Source organism: Choloepus didactylus, chromosome 4 (assembly GCF_015220235.1).
Source record: "Choloepus didactylus isolate mChoDid1 chromosome 4, mChoDid1.pri, whole genome shotgun sequence".
NCBI lineage: Eukaryota > Metazoa > Chordata > Mammalia > Pilosa > Megalonychidae > Choloepus > Choloepus didactylus.
This window is the reverse complement of record NC_051310.1, coordinates 140,137,669-140,153,597: the sequence shown is the minus strand read 5'-3', so window position 1 is coordinate 140,153,597 and position 15,929 is coordinate 140,137,669. Positions and strand designations below refer to the sequence as shown.

The 15,929-nt window shown below is 39.0% G+C and overlaps 1 protein-coding gene across 2 annotated transcripts in view; it reads left to right on the top strand.

Moving 5' to 3' along the window:
- The window catches only part of NUSAP1 (nucleolar and spindle associated protein 1), a 42,668-nt gene that overhangs the window by 1,397 nt on the left and 25,342 nt on the right, over window positions 1-15,929 (top strand). For both annotated transcript variants that reach the window (XM_037834274.1, XM_037834273.1), the window contains exon 2: window positions 6,492-6,560. In XM_037834274.1, the coding sequence (XP_037690202.1) occupies window positions 6,492-6,560 (69 nt within the window). The remainder of the gene's footprint in view (window positions 1-6,491; window positions 6,561-15,929) is intronic.

Sequence of the window (15,929 nt, the reverse complement as noted above, 5' to 3'; positions counted from 1 at the left end):
CAAGTACTTCATGAACAAAGCCTTAATTCCTTAGTTTGAATTCCTTAGGCTTTTTGCAGTTTAACTGGAATCTTTCATTCTCCACTGCATCCAACTGGACTGGTCCCTGAACACCTGGCACAATTTGTCTCTCTGTGCCTTTGCTAATTTTGACCCTTTGCCCTCATATCCCCCCTCTTCCCCCTTTTTCTCCCTCCTCTTTATCTGCATGAATGATTTCCAGTTATCCTTCACTGTCCAACTGAAATGCCATTCCCAACTTGGGGCCTCTTCCCTACCTCTTCATTCCTTTGGGCACAGGCCCACGACCCAGTAATCCCAGGCACCCTCCGTACTTTCAAAGCAGTTTTTAAGCACTCTTGGAGCACTTGGAGGATTTCACCTTTCACTCTGGTTATTTGTTGTATGTATGTTATCTTCTCTACTAAAAGTTAAACTCCTCAGACAGGGATCTCACCATCACCCTGGAAGTCTTTACAGTACTAACTGCCGACGTTTTATGTAGGAGATGCTGAATAATTATTCAGAACTATTACTTGCCTTCTCTTCTTCGCAGTACCAGAATAATGCACCAGAGGTTAGTTCGGTTGGCAAAATAGCTACAGTGGGTGTTTCCCACCTGAGTTCAAAGCTCTAGCCAACACTTAGGCCCCACAACCATTTGGATCTCTAAAGAAATAAGGCAGGTTAGATCTTTTACTAAAAGTCCTTCCTGGTATTGTCTCTTGACACAGCTGATCTGGGGTAGCCCATTACCACCTGTCCCTATAAGGGTTTCAATTTAGGAGCTAGTACAGCATTTCTTGATTTTACAGGTTCTCATGGCCTACTTAGAACACAGTGTCTGGAACATAGTAGGTGCACATAATTATTTGTTGGAAGATACCATTTCCCAGTCAAATTTGACCATACAAGGCTTCATTAAGACCAACTGTAAAAAGGCACTTTGAGATAATTGGGAAAATTAAACTTGGACTAGGCATTGAATTATATCAAGGTAGTGTTAATTTTGTTGGGTATGATAATGGTATTGAGGTTATGTTTATTTTTTAAATCAAGTCCTTATCTGTATTTACAAGTGAAATGTTATATCTCAGATTTCCCATAAAATACTCCAGGAAAAGGAGGGAGACTAGTTAAAATTAAGAACAGCAGAATGTTGATAATTGTTGAAACTGAGCAACTGGTACATGAGACTTCATTACACTATTCTCTCCACTTTTGTGTATGTTTGAAATTTTCCTTAATAAAAGGCTTTAAATTATGTACTATGGGTACAGTCCAGGAGCTCATTAAAAGATTTGCCTTTTTCAATTCCATGAAAAAATTGCTTTAAGAAATTTTGATGATTTGATTCTTTTTAGGTACTTTACAGGTTAAAAATTAAATAACAATTAAATTAATTAAACAAATAGATAATTAAATAATAAACTAATTCCACAAATATAACATTAAAAATAAATTTTAGAAGAAAAAAATACTAGCTCTTTCTTTTGAAATACTTCTAATGGAGAAGCAAAATGGAGGAGGTGAATACTGGTATTTATCATATGGCTACTGGGTCCTTTCTTCTTTTCACTTAGGCTCCCGTCTCCTTCTTAGCAGCTCAGATTACAGGGACTGTATTGGCATTTTCTTGCACTGCCCCTGCCCATATTCACCTAGCAAAATTCCACCCCTGATTAAACCCAGCTATGCACTTAATCCTCACCTGTACCTAAGCAGCTGACCCTGGCTGGAGAAAATCACCTTTGTTGACTGGGAACTTAATTTAAATTTAAGACCCTAAATCTTCAAGTAGACTTTTGGTCCTGCTACACTTCCCTGATAGTCATTACCTTTCCCGCTCTTGAGGGCAATTATTTCATATCTTCTTGCCTCAAATTGGCTGTCCTCCCTCATTTGATGACTTTTCCTCAGAGGTCATGGAAAAATAGATGCAATCATTAAGAATTACCTCGTCTTTCCACACTAAATCCTCCCACCAGCCTGCACCTATACCCCGGTAATCTGCCTTCCCACATGTTACAGTAAAAGACTGCTCCGATCCAAGGACAACCTTTCTTTTCTGTGCCAGGGAAACCATTCTCTCTCACATCTTCAAGGACTGTACTCTTGCAATTAGCTCCTCTCTCCTGCACCAATTTCTCCCGCTCCACTGGCTCATTCCTGTACTGCATGCAATCTTTTCTTAATGACTTCCATCTTAAAAACATAAACCTAAACCTTCCCCTAACCTCATGTCCTCTTCCATCTACTGCCCTTTTCTCTGTTCTTTTCTGTTGAAATTGCTCCTATTGTGGCCACCATGCCCCACGTCTTATAAAGCTTGTAACCATCTCTATCCTTACCCCTGCCTATCAGCAGCATTTGGCATGATTGAACACTCCCTTCTGCTCACAGCCCTTCCTTTTCTGGACTTCTTTGATATTTAGTTTTCTCCTTTCTCATTAGCAGCTCCTTCATAGACTCCTAGACTTCCTCTGCCAAATTTCCAAGTGTGAAGCATTCCAGAGTTCTCTCCTCGACCTTCTTTTCTCTAAGTGTGTTCTCTCCCGTAGTGATCTCATCCACTTTTATAACTTTAAGTTCATCTAGAAGCAAATGATTCCCAAATTCTCACCTCCAATGGGATCTCTCCCTTGAGCTGCTGACTTGTGTATCTAAGAGCATCTTAAGTAGCATGGTCAATTCAAACCAATTAAACCAATTAAGGTCTCTTCCCAATCTCAGTAAATGGTCCAGGGCCACTTTAGATCATTCTTGTTTCCTCCCTTAACTGCCCACACCCATGCATCTTTGTCAGCTCTTCCTGCAAAGTATATCTAAAATCTGACTGCCGAGTACCATCTCCAGTGCTACAAACCCAGGCCACACCACTCTCATTTTTTGACTTGCCTCAGTCTCCCTGCAGGTCTCCCTGCTACTACTCTTGCCTCACAATATTCTGTTTGGCAGTCGGAGTGATATTTGAAACTTAGAACAGGTCATTCTTCTGCTTAGTGCCTTCCAATTACTTCCATCACACTAAAATAAAATCCAAACTTTTCCAAATGTAATGTGGGAAACTTGGTTTGATCCTGATTTAGAAGGAAACAAAAAGTTAAAATTAGAGATAATCAGGGAAATTTGATATGGGCTAGGTATTAGATGATGTTAGGAAATAATTACTCTTTCTAGGTAGGATAAGACATGAGAAGTTGTATAGGAGAATATCCTTTATTTTTAGGAGATGGAACTGATGCCATTTAGGTGTAAAGTATATTGATGTCTGGAACTTAATTTCAAATGGTTCAGCAAAAATATGTATAGGGAGAAAGCAAATGTGACAATATTAACGATTGTTGAATCTAGGTGGTGGGAAATACGAGTGTTTATTATACTATTTTGATTTTTCTATAGGTTTGAAATTTTTTATAATAAAGTTAGGAGGAACATTGTATACCCAATAAGAGTTTAAAATTCAGAGTATATAAAGAACTCCTACAACCTAGCAAAAAGAAGACAACCCAATTTAAAAATGGGCAAAGACTAGAATAGACATTTCTCCAAAAAAGATGTATAAATGGCCATTAAGCATATGAAAAGATGCTCTACATTATTAAACATTAGGGAAATGTAAATCAAAACTACAATGAGATACTACCTCACCCCCACTAGAATGGTTATTCTTTTTAAAAATGGAAAATAAGAAGTACTGACAAGGATGTGGAGTAAATTTAAATTCTCATGCGTTGCTGGTAGAATGTAAAATGGTGCAGCTGCTATGGAAAATAGTTTGGTGGTTTCTCAAAAAGTTAAACATAGAATGACCCAGCAATCCCACTTCTGGATATATACCCAAAAGAAGTGAAAGCAGGAACTCAGACACTTGTACACCAATATTCATAGCAGCATTATTCACAAGAGCCAAAAGGGGGAAACAATGCAAATGTCCATCAACAGAAGAATGGATAAACAAAATGCAGTTTATACATACAATGGAATATTGTTCAGCCATATAAAGGTGTGGAGTTTGATACATGCTATAGCATGGATGAACTTTGAAAACATCATGCTAAGGGAAATAAGCCAGACACAAAAGAACAAATATTGAATGATTCCTCTTATATAAAATACTTAGAATAAGCAAATTCATAGAGTCAGAAAGTTGATTAGAGGTTACCAGGGGCTGATGGAGAGAGGGAAAGGGGAATTCTTTAATGGGTACAGGGTATCTATTTTGGGTGATGAAAAAGGTTTGATAACGGATGGTATTGATGGTAGCACAACATTGTAAATGTAATTAATGCCACGGAATTGTACACTTAAAATGGTTAAAATCGCCATTTTTATGGTATATTTTACCACAGTAAAGAAAAAATTTAGGAGAAAATCCACACTCCTCACTGGCCTAAAATTTTCTACTTGACCCAGTCTCTGATCACCTCCCTTATTTCCCTGCCCTCACCTCACCATGCTCCACCCACACTTGGCTTCTTTCTGTCCTTCAAATTCATCAACCCATCTCAGGGACTCTGTGTTTGGTGTTTTCTCTATTCGGAATACTTTCCCCTCACCTCTTCACCTACTGCCTCTTCCACTCATTCACATCTCAACTCTAATCACAACCTCTGTTTTGAAAGGCCTTTTCTGACCATCCTAGCTCAGATAACACCCCTCTCCACCCTGGGCACCCAGTTTTCTTTTGACTTCATTGTTTTTGATACAAATAACTGAAATTGTATCAGTTATTCATAGCTTACTTGGTTAATAAGCTATTTTACCCACTAGAAACTCCTCTGAGGGTCAGAAACCTTGTTTGCTTTCTCCATGGCCTGGAAGAGTGCCAGCACAATAAATACTAGTTGGAGGAATGCATGAATATATGTTGATAGCTAATATATCTATACCTCCAACACTCTTGAGCATAAACCCCATACCATTCAGCCTGCTAAATGTCCTTTCCGGGGTCTACCACAAGTACCTCATTTCATCATTGTTGGGTATTTGGTAAAGTTTTGATGGTATTAAGAAGGGAGAAGAACCAAGAATACCCGAATTCTGTGCTGCCAATCACCACCTTCCAAGAGATGACCCTAAAGTAGTAGGTTCAGAAAACAACAGGGAGTAGAATATAAAGTACCACATTATTGCTAGCTGAGGAGGTGCTAATACCTTGATACAGAAAGCTGGTGAACTGGGCTGGAGGATGTGGCCTAGGCACAATCTCTCCTGTCCCATAAGACTCAAACCAAATTTCAGGATCTCTACTGCTCTCTTCTATATGTGTGGCCGAGGATAAATGGTGTGAAAAAGAGAAAAGAGCCAGGCTGGTTGGGTGGGCCCTCTTTGAGAGGGAAGTCTCTGGCCCTGAACCACATGTTGAGACTGGGCTGGGTAGAAGAGGAGGAAAAGGGAGCCCAGTCGATATGCTTGGCCTTTTAAAACACAGGAAAGCATAATCAATCAGAACAGTATTTCTCTTTTGGGAAAGAATTAAAAACGGAAGTTTCCCTCACGTAGGAAGAGGGTCTTGGAGTTCTCTCCACCCTAGGGACCTATAACTATTCTCTTTAAGATCTGCCTTGCCTCCTGCATTCCCCATCTTAGAGACCCCCACCACGCTCCACCAGCTGCTCAAGCCAGAAACCTGGGCATAATGTGAGGTCTCCCTTTCTTCAACCACCACGTTCTTTACTGATTGTACTTCCTAAGAAAGTTTTGTATCTGTCCACAGCTCTCCATTCATCCACACTGTCTCAGCTGTTCTAGTTCAGGCCATAATCATCTCCTCTGGTTTCCTATAGCAGCCTCCAGGCTGTTTCCCCATCTCCAGTCTTACCACACATCAAATGCTTCTTGCACATTTTGCAGCCAGAGTGATCTTCCTAAAATGCTAAAGTTGGTCAGACTCTTAAGAGACTGCCTGCTGCCCTTGGGGTAAAGTTCATACTCTTAAGGAGCTGACAGGGCCTGCCAAGATCAAGCCACTGCCCATGTTTCCCACTTAATCTCTCATTGTCTCCTACAATAGCTCAAAGCTCCAGCTATATTCAACACCTTTAGTTCTTCAAGCTCCACCCTCATTCTTGCCTTTGCCCATGCTGTTTTCTCTGTCCTTTTCCCTGTGTCTAACTCTCTCTACTTCATCCTTCAGCTCTTAGCAGCTAGAGACGTCACTTCTTTGTCTTAGAACTGGCAGGTCTAATTACCTGCCAAAGTCTCTCTAGCCGCCAAGTTCACATATGTTCCTGACAACATCCTGAGTGTCCTTATGTTGACTGGGACTTACCCCAGTGTATTGTAATTGCCCTGTCCTTTGTCTGTCTTCTCCACTCTGCTGTGAAATCCGTAAGAGCCAGAACCACTTCTGTCCTGGACATCGTTGTATTCTCAGAGCCTACCCAGAGTATATTTGATGAACACAACAACAGGAGAAAATACTCAAAGTATCTTTCTTGCTTATCTGGTTTTTGGCTCTAATGATAAGATTTTTAACTTTTTTACAGGCAGACAAGTTGCTAAAAGCTTTGAAAGCCCATCTTAAACAAGAAGCAAAAAAAGAAAATGAGAATCAGGTGAGTAATATTTTTTACCTTCACCTACTAGATAGCAAAACATTTGTGTTTAGCTATTGAGTGATAAACTGAATTGGTGATGACTTAAGAAATGCTGTTTATTTGTCAAAGAGATCATTATTGGTACTAGTGCCAGGTATTGAATCCTTTCATAATAACTATTTGTTCTGGTTGGCAAAACTGCCTTGCCAAAAATCTAAAAGTTAATTATTAGTTGAACATAGGACATGACTCCCAGAGGTGTAAATCTCCCTGGAAATGTGGGACATGACTCCCGGGGATGAGGTCTGGACTTGGCATCATAGGATTGAGAAAGCCTTCTTGACCTAAAGGGCAAAGAGAAATGAAACACAGTAAGGTTTCAGGGACTGAAAGATTTCAAATGGAGTTGAGAGGTCACTTTGGAGATTATTATGCATTATATAGATATCCCTTTTTCATTTTTAGTGTATTAGAATAGCTAGAAGGAAATACTTGAAACTGTTGAACTGCACCCCAGTAGCCTTGATTCTTGAGGATGATTGCATAACTATGTAGCTTACATGGTATGACTGTGTGGTTGTGAAAACCTTGTGGCTCACGCTCCCTTTTTCCAATGTATGGACAGATGAGTAGAAAAATGAAGACAAAAATAAATGAATAATAGCAGGAGAGGAGGAGTATCTGATGTTTTGGGTGTTCTTTTTTCCTTTTTTTTCCCTTTATTTTCTTTCTATTGTAGAATATAACATATATACATAATAGTGACAACTTTCCAGGTACAATTTAACAAGTAGTTAGAGAGAAAATTTCAAAGAATGTTGTTATAGTTTGCTAATGCTGCCGGAATGCAAAACACCAGAGATGGATTGGCTTTTATAAAAGGGGGTTTATTTGGTTACACAGTTACAGTCTTAAGGCCATAAAGTGTCCAAGGTAACGTGTCGGCAATTGGGTACCTTCACTGGAGGGTGGCCAATGGTGTCCGTAAAACCTCTGTTAGATGGGAAGGCACGTGGCTTGCATCTGCTCCGAAGTTCTGGTTTAAAAATGGCTTTCTCCCAGAACGTTCCTCTCTAGGCCTCAGCTCCTCTTCAGAATGTCACTCTCAGTTGCTCTTGGGGCATTTGTCCTCTCTCAGCTTCTCTGGAGCAAGAGTCTGCTTTCAACGGCCATCTTCAAACTGTCTCTCATCTGTAGTTCCTGTGCATTCTTCAAAGTGTCCCTCTTGGCTGTAGCTCCTCTTCAAAATGTCACTCACAGCTGCACTGAGTTCCTTCTGTTTGTCAGCTCATTTATATGGCTCCACTGATCAAGGCCCACCCTGAATGGGTGGGGTCACGCCTCCATGGAAATGATTTCATCAGTGATATCACCTACAGTTGGGTGAAGTACATTTCCATGCAAACAGCCTAATCCAAACATTCCAACTTAATCCCCACTAATATGTCTGCCCCACAAGATTGCATCAAAGAATATGGCCTTTCTGGGGGACATAATACATTCAAACCAGCACAAATGTTATAGGTTACAATTCCACAGTTCCAGTTATTTGCTTATTATAAAATATAACATATATACAAAAAGGTAATATCTTTCAATATTATAGAGTCTCGGATAGGAATCTGAGCACTCTTTAAGGTTTTTGGGACTACTGTATGATTTAACAAGTAGACATACAGGAAATTTCCAAAGTTATCATGACTTATAGTACCATAGTTTCAGTTATTTTCTTATTGTGAAATACAACATAGATACAAAAAGATATAGCTTTCAAATTAACATTTAACAAGTAGTTACAGAACAAATTTCAAAGGATTCTATGGGTTATAGTTCTACCATTTCAGTTCTTTCCTTCTAACTATTCTAATACCCTAGCAACTAAGAAAAAGAAAATTATGTCAATATTCAGTATTTATAATTCTTTATTAAATTCCATCCTGTCTGCTACTCTTTCCTGTAGTTCAGTCACTTTCCAGATCTTCAGGGAGGTATAGATAGTGACCACCCTAACCTGTTCATGTTGAAACGGGGTGTCGACTTTATGGGCAAAGGGAAAACATCTAGTTGATGTTCTTGAAGACGCTATTGCCTCTGGATTTTGGGACTTAGCTGGCATAGGTGCACTCTGAAGGATCTAAGTTTCTGACCAATAAACTTAGTGAGTGAAACCTTTATAGAGTCTCAGATAGGGATCCGGGCACTCTTTAAGTTTTTTGGGACTACTGTTGACTTGGGCCTATCATTTTATCATATTGTGGTCATTTGGCATATCTAGGTGAGGTGTGCATAGGAGTAACCTCCAGGACAACCTCCTGACTTTATTTGAATTCTCTTAGCCACTGAAACCTTATTTTGTTGCCTTTCTTTTCCCCCTTTTGGTCATAAAGCATTTTTAATCCCTTGGTGCCAGGGTTAGGCTCATTCATCTTGGGGGTTCTGTCCTACGTTGGGGGGTGGGGTGATGAATTTATTTGCAGAGTTAAGCTTAGAGAGAGAAAGTCCACATTTGAGCAACAAAAGAGGTTCTCTGGAGGTGAGTCCTAGGCATAATTACAGGTGAGCTTAGCCTCTTCTCTACAGCCATAAGTTTCACCTGAGCAAGACTCAATATTGAGAGCTAGACTTATAAAGTAGGGGGTTCCTATGTTCACATAGCATATGTTATTCCACGATAATCCATCCATATCTCACATTATCGTCACCTAGTTGTACAATCCTCTTCACTCGCCATTTTAAACAATTCTCATGACCCAAAACATCCTGTAGCTCTTGTCAGCCCTTATTTTGTCCATAGTATTGGTGTAATACTAGTATGGTATTCCTATTAATTATAGTCCCTAGTATGCAATATGTAGACTTTTCCCATATACCCTTCTGTTGTCAACTCTCTGTGCTAGTGTCATACCTTAGAGGTATATCATGCAAGCTCCTGTCTATATTTGTGGTGCTGATTTGTGGGAAATGTGCCTTCAAACAAACTCTTTCATTCCTATTCGCCCTCAATACAGCTTTGATACTTATAATCCCATTAACAAACCATTGTCACTCCTATCCATTACCATACCTTTGAATTCACCATCAGTAATATTTATGAACATATTAGATTATCATTCCCTCTCACTAGCTACTATATCACTAGGTCCTCAATTTCCTTATAAGACATTGATTTTACATTGTTCAGATAGTTCATAGAAGTGGTAACATACACTATCTCTCCTTTTGTGTCAGTTATTTCATCAGAATTATTTCCTCAAGATTCATCCATATTGCCAAATGTTTCAGGACCTTGTTGCTTCTCACTGTTGCATAGTGTTCCATCGTATTTATATACCACATTTTGTTTATCCACATTTTGTTTGTCCTTCATCTGTTGAAGGACACTTGGATTGTTTCCATCTCTTGGAAATTGCGAACAATACTGCTATGAACATCAGTGTAAAAATGTCTGTTTGTGTCACTGCTTTCAAATGTTCTGGGTATATACTGAGAAGTGGAATTGCCAGATCATGGGGTAATTCAATATCTAGTTTTCTGAGAAACCACCAAACTGTCTTCCAGAGTGGATGTCCCACCGGCAATGAATAAGGGTTCCAATTTCTCCACATCCTCTCCAGCATTTGTTGTTTCCTGTTTGTTTAATGGCAGCCATTCTGATTGGTGTGAGATGATATTTCATTGTAGTCTTGACTTGCATCTCCCTAATAGCTAGTGAAGATGAACATTTTTCCATGTGTTTTTTTAGCCATGTATTTCTTCTTCAAAGGAGTGTCTTTTCTTAGCTTTTGCCCATTTTATAATTGGGCTGTCTGTACTATTCTTGTTGAGTTATAGGATTTTGTTATGTATGCAAGATATTAGTCTCTTATCAGAGACATGGTTTCCAAATATTTTCTCACATTGCGTTGGCTGCCTCTTTCCCTTTTTGACAAATTCCTTAGAGGTACAGAAGCTTTTGATTTTAAGGAATTCCTATTTATTTCTTTTTTCGTTGCTTGTGCTTTGGGTATAAGGTCTAAGAAGGGACCTCATAATACTAGGTCTTGAAGATGTTTCCCTACATTATCTTCTAGGAGTTTTATGGTACTGTCTCTTATATTAAGGTCTTTGATCCACTCTGAGTTAATTTTTGTATAGGGTGTGAGGTAGGGGTCCTCTTTCATTCTTTTTGTTACAGTTATCCACTTCTCCTGGCCCCATTTGTTGAAGAGACTGTTCTGTCCCAGTTCAGGAGATTTGGGGGCCTTATCAAAAATCAGACTACTGTATATCTGGGGGCTTATTTCCAAACTCTTGATTTGATTCCATTGATCAATATGTCTATGTTTATGCCAATACCATGCTGTTTTGACTACTGTAGCTTTATAGTAGGCTTCAAAGTCTAGAAGCGTAAGTCACCTCACTTCATTCTTTTTTAGGATGTTTTTGGCAATTTGAGGCCCCTTTCCCTTCCAAATAAATTTGATAACTAGCTTTTCCAAGTCTGCAAAGTAGGTTGTTGGAATTTGGATTAGGATTCCATTGAATCTGTAGATCAGTTTGGATAGAATTGACTGTTAACAATACTTAGTCTTTCTGTACATGAGCATGGAATATTTTCCTACCTATTTAGGTCCTTTTTCCTTTCTTCTAGTAAAATTTTGTAATTTTTTGTATAGAGGTCTTTTACAATCCTTGGTTAAGTTTATTCCTAGGTAGTTGATTATTTTAGTTGCTATTGTGAATGGAATTTTTTTTTTTTTTTATAGTGTATAGGAACATTACTGACTTTCGTGCATTAATCTTATATCCCGCCATTCTGCTGAATTTGTTTATTAGCTCAAGTAGCTTTGTGGTCGAATTCTCAGGATTTTTCAAATATAAGATCATATCACCTGCAAATGATGACGGTTTTACTTCTTCCTTCCCAATTTGGATATCTTTTTTGTGTTTATCTTGGTGAATTGCTCTGACTAGAACTTCTAGCACAATGTTGAATGATAAGAGGTAACAGTGAGCATCCTTGTCTTGTTCCCAATCTCAGGGGGAAGGCTTTCAGCCTCTCACCGTTGATTACCATCCTGGCTGTGGGTTTTTCATATATGACCTTTATCATATTGAAGAAGATTCCTTCAATGCCTAACTTTGGAAGTCTTTTTTTGAAAAAGAGATGTTGAATTTTGTTGAATACTTTCCTAGCATCTATCAAGATGATCATTTGATTTTTCCCTTTTGATTTGTTAATGTGTTGAGTAACATTGATTGATTTTCTTATGTTGAACCACCATTGAATTCCAGGAATGAACCCCACTTGGTCATGGTGTATAATTCTTTTAATGTGCCTTTGGATTAGATTTGCAAGTATTTTGTTTAGGATTTTTGCTTCTATATTCATTAGGGAGATTAGCCTATAGTTTTCCTCTTTTGTAGTGTCTTTATCTGGTTTGGGTATCAGAGTGATATTAGCTTCATAAAATGAGTTAGGTAGTGTTCCTTTGTCTTCAATTTTTTGAAAGAGTTTGAGCAGGAATGGTGTTAATTCTTTTTGGAAAGTTTGGTATAATTCCACTGTGAAGCCATCTGGCCCTGGGCTTTTATTTGTAGGTAGATTTTTGATGACTGACTGGATCTCTTTGCTTCTGATTGGTTTGTTGAGGTCTTCTATTTCTTCTTGGGTCAGTTGAGGTTGTTCATTTGTTTCTAGGAAATTATTCATTTCCTCTAAATTATCTAGCTGGTTGGCAAACAGTTGTCCATAATATCCTCTTATGATTTTTTTTATTTCTTCAGGATCAGTAGTAACTATCCCCTTTTCATTTCTGATTGTGTTTATTTGGGTCTTCTCTGTTTTTGACTTTGTCAGTCTAGCTAAGGGTCTGTCAATCTTCTTGATTTTCTCAAAGAACCAAGTTTTCTATTGTTTTGTTGTTGTTGTTTTTCTCTAGCTCATTTATTTCTGCTTTCATCTTTGTTATTTCTTTTTGTCTACTTGCTTTAGGGTTAGTTTGCTGATCATTCTTGAGCCTCTTCAGTTGTTCATTTAGGGCTTTAGTTTTAGCTCTTTCTTGCTTTTTGATATATGCATTTAGAGCTATAAATTTCACTCTCAGCACTGCCTTCTCTGCATCCCACAGGTTTTGATATGGTGTGTTCTCATTTTCGTTCGTCTCTAGATATTTACCAATTTCTCTTGCAATTTCTTTAACCTCCATATATTTGTGAAAGATCTGGTTCTTTGGTGGTTGTTGATTTCTAGTTGCATTCCATTGTGGTTAGAGAATGTGCTTTGAATAATTTCAGTCTTTTAAAATTTATTAAGACTTGTTTTGTGCCCCAGCATGGGCACTAAAGAATGTATATCGTGTTACTTCGGGATGTAACAATCTATATATGTCTGTTAAGTCTAATTCATCTGTCTTATTGTTTAGGTTCTCAATCTCCTTATTAGTCCTCTGTCTAGTTGTTCTATCTATAGAAGAGAGTAGTGTATTGAAGTCTCCCACTTTTATTATAGATGTGTCTGTTGCTCCCTTCAGTTTAGCCAATGTTTGTCTCATGTATTTTGGATCTCCTTGAATGGATGCATAAACATTTATAATTGTTATTTCTTCTTGGTGAATTATCCCTTTTATTAATATATAGTGTCCCTCTTTGTCTCTTATGACATCTTTGCACTTAAAGTCTATTTTGTCCAATATTACTGTAGCTACCCCAGCTTTCTTTTGATTGTAGTTTGCATGGAATATTTTTTTCCATCCTTTCACTTTCAGTCTCTTTGTGTCACAGGGTCTAAGATGAGTCTCTTGTAAACAGCATATTGCTGAGTCATATTTTTTAACCCATTCTACCAGTCTGTATCTTTTAATTGGAGAGTTTAATCCATTTGCATTCAAAATTATTACTGTGAAGGGAGTTCTTGAACCAGCCATCTTATCCCTTGGTTTTTAGTTGTTAGATCTATTTTTTTTCCCTCTCTCTTTTTTTCCTTCAAGTTACCCTTACTAATAAGTCTTCAATTCTGTGCTCTTCTCCAGACCTCTCTCTCCTTTCTTTTTTTCTCAGCTGGTAGAGCTCCCTTTAGTATTTCTTGCAGGGCAGGTCTCTTGTTAACAAATTCTCTCAGCATTTGTTTGTCTGTGAAAATTCTGAACTCTCTCTCAAGTTTGAAGGGGAGCTTTGTTGGATAAAAAATTCTTGGCTGGCAATTTTTCTCTTTCATTATCTTAAATATGTCATACCACTGCTTTCTCACCTCCATGGTGCCCACCGAGTAGTCAGTACTTAGTCTTTTGTTGTTTCCTTTGTATGTGGTGAGTCGCTTCTCTCTTGTTGCTTTCAGAAGTTTCTCCTCTTCAGCATTTGACAATCTAATCAGTATTTGTCTTGGAGTAGGATTATTTGGATTTATTCTATTTGGAGTTCATTGGGCATCTTTAATTTGCATATTTATGTCATTTAGAAGGGTTGGGAGGTTTTCCCCAACAATTTCTTCTAATACTCTTCCCAACCCTATACTCTTCCCGTTCTGGAACACCAGTGATTCTTATATTTTTGTATTTCATGTTGTCCATCATTTCCCTGAGATCCGTTTCAATTTTTTTGATTTTTTTAACCATTCATTCTTTTGTGCTTTCACTTTCCATCAACTTATCCTTGAGGTCGCTAATTTGTTCCTCTACTTCTTCAAATCTGGTGTTATATGTTTCAAGAATATTTTTAATTTGATCAACAGTATTTTTTATTTCCATAAGATGAGCTCTTTATTTACTTACCCTTGCAAGTTTTTCTTTATGCTCTTCTAGGGTCTTCTTCATGTCTTTTATATCCTGGACCATAATATTGATGTTTGTGTGTATCTCTTTAATTGCTCCAAATTTTGTGTCCCTTTTGGCTTTTTAATTTGTTCGTTTGGCTTGTCCATGTCTTCTGTATCCTTTAAGTGCGTTCTACTTTTCTGCTAGCTTCAGGGTATTTGCTTGTCTTGATAGGGTTATTTTGGGAAGTGCAGAATTAATTGGGCATTTATATATAATTTGGCTTGCTGGCCTGCAGTTTCCCAATTCTACCATCAGGTGGCACTCCTAAGGTACAGCTTACTGGAGTGCAGTTTCCCTAAGCTGCCAGCAGGTGGAGCTCTCAATCAGGTCTTCTCTGAACGTCTCCTGTGCGGTGGGTGGAATCCAAATAGGGTGGGGAACCAATCAGTGTACTGGATCTCCATGTGCTCTGGGTAATCCTGGTCCTGGGGCTGCAAGGTGGGCCCAAAGTAGGTAGGCAGGGAGCCTGATCACGGGCACCCTGCAGGTGGAACATGGGCCCTGTCTGCAGGTTCTCTGCCTGCCTTGTGCCGGCAAGTGTCTGGGGTGTGGGAGGAGCTCCCACTGGCGCCTATTCTCTTCCCCGCTTTGTTGTACTCCCCCCCCACTTCTGTGGGGGGAGCAAAATCACCGCCTACTAGGCTCCGTCGTGGGAGCTCCCTGCAGTTTGGCCAGAGGATCACCCTTCAGCAAACCATCAAGGTGAGAAGATGGGAGTGGAGAGCTGCTACTCACTCCCTTGCCCCGCAGTGGTTTTTGCCGCAGGCGGCCTGGGGAGGGGGTGGGGTCTCGAAGGGGAACTTACCGGGACCCTCCAAGCCAGTGTCTCTCTTCGGTTTTTGTCGGGTGTCCCATCCACGTATTTTGGGGGACCCTCAATGGCTGGTCACAGTCTGGAACTGTGGTCCCTGGTGTCCTCCGGCCCCTTTCTAGCTACTCTGTGGGAGGAGAAGCCAATTTGCCTCACTTACTCCGCCATCTTCCTGAAAGTCCTCCCTTCTTTTTTACTTTTATTTTTATTTTTATTCTTATTTTTCTCTTTCTCTTTTGGAGTAATGAAAATGTTGAAAAATTGATTATGGTGATGAATGCACAACTATATGACGTTACTGTGAACAATTGATTGTACACTTTGGATGATTGTATGGTATGTGACTATATCGCAATAAAATTGCAAGGAGAAAAAAGTTAATTATTAGTTGAAAGATTTTCCAAGAGATAGCATATGAGTAAGAAGGGAACTAGATTTGAATTTGGAAAGACCTAGGTTACATACTAGCTCTGCCATTTCTTTCTGTGACCTTGGAAAACTCAAACTCCTTTTTCTCCTCTTTAAAGTGGGAATAATATCTGCTCTGCTAGCTTCAGTATTGTTAGAATCAAAGGGAGTGGGGACTGCATATTGGGGGTTCCCAAGGCCACCTCTAGGTTCTGCAGTTTGCTAGGAAGACTCACAGGACTCAGCATATCGTCATATTCATTGCTATGATTTATTATAGTGAAATCATGCAAAGCAAAATCGGCAAAGGGAAATGGCACATGGGGGAAAGTTTGGGGGAAACCAGGCTTAAGCTTATTAGAGTCCCTTGGTAGT